This window comes from Cyprinodon variegatus, unplaced genomic scaffold, assembly GCF_000732505.1.
Source record: "Cyprinodon variegatus isolate N-32 unplaced genomic scaffold, C_variegatus-1.0 Scaffold1268, whole genome shotgun sequence".
Classification (NCBI taxonomy): domain Eukaryota; kingdom Metazoa; phylum Chordata; class Actinopteri; order Cyprinodontiformes; family Cyprinodontidae; genus Cyprinodon; species Cyprinodon variegatus.
Genome location: NW_015151721.1, coordinates 87,831 through 90,592, shown reverse-complemented (window position 1 = coordinate 90,592; position 2,762 = coordinate 87,831). Strand labels below are relative to the sequence as shown.

General features: G+C 43.0%; 1 protein-coding gene across 1 annotated transcript in view; it reads right to left on the bottom strand.

Annotated features, from left to right (window-relative positions):
* Positions 1-6: 6 nt before the first annotated feature.
* rgs9 (regulator of G-protein signaling 9) overlaps positions 7-2,762 on the bottom strand; it is a 31,452-nt gene continuing 28,696 nt past the window's right edge. The window contains exons 18-19 of the mRNA XM_015401859.1: positions 1,039-1,436; positions 7-602 (exon numbers count right to left, since the gene is read on the bottom strand). Coding sequence (XP_015257345.1) covers positions 440-602; positions 1,039-1,436 — 561 coding nt within the window. The 3' untranslated portion in view covers positions 7-439. The remainder of the gene's footprint in view (positions 603-1,038; positions 1,437-2,762) is intronic.

Here is a 2,762-nt window from a genome sequence, read left to right as displayed (position 1 = left end):
GCTTCTGATCTAACAAACAGAAACAACTCTGTTTACATTCGATAAACATGGAGCACACCCTGACAATGCACTTGCTTCCTTCCATGCTACTCTCCATTGTTTACTTTCCTGATTTCTGTCACACTGAATCAATGCTGTCACTAGACATGCGGCAGTGGGTGAGATAGTGTGGTGATGGTGAGATGAAGCCTCATGAGGCATTGAACCCTACTCTTGTAGCATTCCTTTCAATAGCTAATATCTAGATTTTCTGTTGCAGCGTCATTATTTCATCATGTTGGACAGGAAATAGAGTAAGAAATAGACCCTCTCTGACTTCTCATCGTTCGGTGTCCCAGACTGAGTGATTCATGCAGGTCTTTATGTTGTTTGCATTTGGGTTATATATTCCACCCTAAAGAGTCTGGTGGTGTAGAAAGAGCTGTAAAAATCCAGCCAATTATCCGGCCCCGTTCTGTCGAGTGAGGCTCTCCCAGGGACAGATAATCTCCTCGGTTCCTAATCGGTCCCGTGAGGCAGGCCTGTTCTCCTCCTCCTCATCCTCAGACTCAATGGGGTAGATCCTGCACTCCGGGGGAATGTCTACTTTGATCTGGAAAAAGCTAGAAGATATCACACAAAGGACTTTGGTTGTCTTTTCAGGTTTGATGTTCATCAATGCTGCTTTTTCTTTAGAAAAAATATATGTCCTAAAACAAATTATTCCAAAATAAAACAAAAACTTTGAACAGAATTAACTGTTTGTGTTTAGCTGTAAATAAATACTGAAAGAAAATGTACAGATATTTTGATGTTGTACAATGCCATTTTTCTTTAGCTGCCTAGCCTGTTTTTGTCTCTTGTGTTTTTCCATTATTTCCACCTCCTCTGGGCCTGAATGAGGCACTTTCTTTAAGTGGAAACATCAGTGATGTTGATTATGCTCTCTGCTGATTGCGCAGCATGAACTAAAGTGTTCAATCAGTTTTTAAACCACATGAAGCATCACATCAGATTAAAGATTAAACACTGAGGACAGTGTTTGCCGGTGAAACTTACTTGCCGATTCTCCTGGGGGGAGCGTGGCTGGGCTCCTCCGGCGTGATTGGCTGAATGCGACTGCTTGTCGTGGCTGCTGTGTGGCATTTAGGTGACAGGCTGGCAAACATGGCGGAGGGGCTGCAGCCTCTTTTCAGCAGACGGCGCAACGACAGGGCCATTCGAGACTTGGACAAGCTTCCTCCATCGGGGGCCTGCGCCTCCGTCTTTCCCTCACCCTCACTGGCCTCTAGGCGCCGCTCCGACGCCGAGGTGCTGTCTAAGGCCACGCTGATGGGGGACGGACAGACCGGGGTGTGGGCGAGGAAAGGAAGGGAGGGTGAAGCGGTGGCAGAGGGTGGGTCAGGGATTCCAGAGTAAACAGCAAGGTGGGGGACAGGAGTGGTAAACCGGCACAGCTGTGGGGTCAAAGGTCAAAAGACAATAGTGAGAGGAAATCTGTAGAAAGCAAAGCCAGCGTGCCACATTACAGAAATATACTGTCCTACTCTACATAGGAAGGAAGGAAGGAAGGAAGGAAGGAAGGAAGGAAGGAAGGAAGGAAGGAAGGGTCCTCAAGAGCAACGTTCAAGATGATTTAATGAGAACAGTTAAAAAACACAAACACATAAAAATGAGGTAATTTATTAAGATTTATTAACTTATGATGGAAGACAAGGAACAATGAAAACAGAAAGACAAAGAAATGGATATTGGAGAACAGACATTATGAGATGACACTGAAAAGACAGGAGACTCCTCTGCCCCTGGTTATTCAGGATATATATAATACAGCTCATTATTACTTTATTTATTGTTTTTCATCACAATTTTCTTTTTTTATCACTGCTGCTGACCTTATCAAGGCTGCACTTTAAAAAAAATGAAAAAGTCTAGAGAGCTGTTCTTAACTAAATTTCTTTTTGTTTACACTTCTGTGTACATACATAGGAAGGATAAATTATGTCCCTCTCTATTTTATTTAGATGTTGTTAAATTAAAGTCTTAGCCTCTCACTGGGGTTGGATTATAATTAGTATATACACGTTTGTTATTATAGCCAACATATTTCTATAGGAGTCATTACCCAGATATCTGTGTTTTTCCATGTTAAAACGAGTGCTGCTGTTGGGTTTCGGCTAAAACCTGACGGAAAATCAGGGGTTTGAAAGTGACTTGGTTTTCTTATTTTTTAGTGCGGCATCTTTGTTTAAACCAGAAAAGAGCGCCATCTTTGTGATCCTCCGCCGGTTTTTGCATCATTAATGGAAGAATGCTAACACTAGCCTGCCTAGCTATAACCATACTAACACTAGCCTGCATAGCTATAACCATGCTAACATTAGGCTGCCTAGCTACGTATGACCATGCTAACATTAGCCTGTCTAGCTATAACCATGCTAACATTAGGCTGCCTAGCTATAACCTTGCTAACATTAGCCTGCCTAGCTATAACCATGCTAACATTAGGCTGCCTAGCTAGAACCACGCTAACATTAGCCTGCCTGGCTATAACCATGTTAACATTAGCCTGTCTGGCCATAACCATGCTAAGATTAGCATGCCTAGCTATAACCATGCTAACATTAGGCTGCCTAGCTATAACCAGGCTAACATTAGCCTGTCTGGCTATAACCATGCTAACATTAGGCTGCCTAGCTATAACCAGGCTAACATTAGCCTGTCTGGCTATAACCATGCTAACATTAGGCTGCCTAGCTAGAACCATGCTAACATTAGCCTGT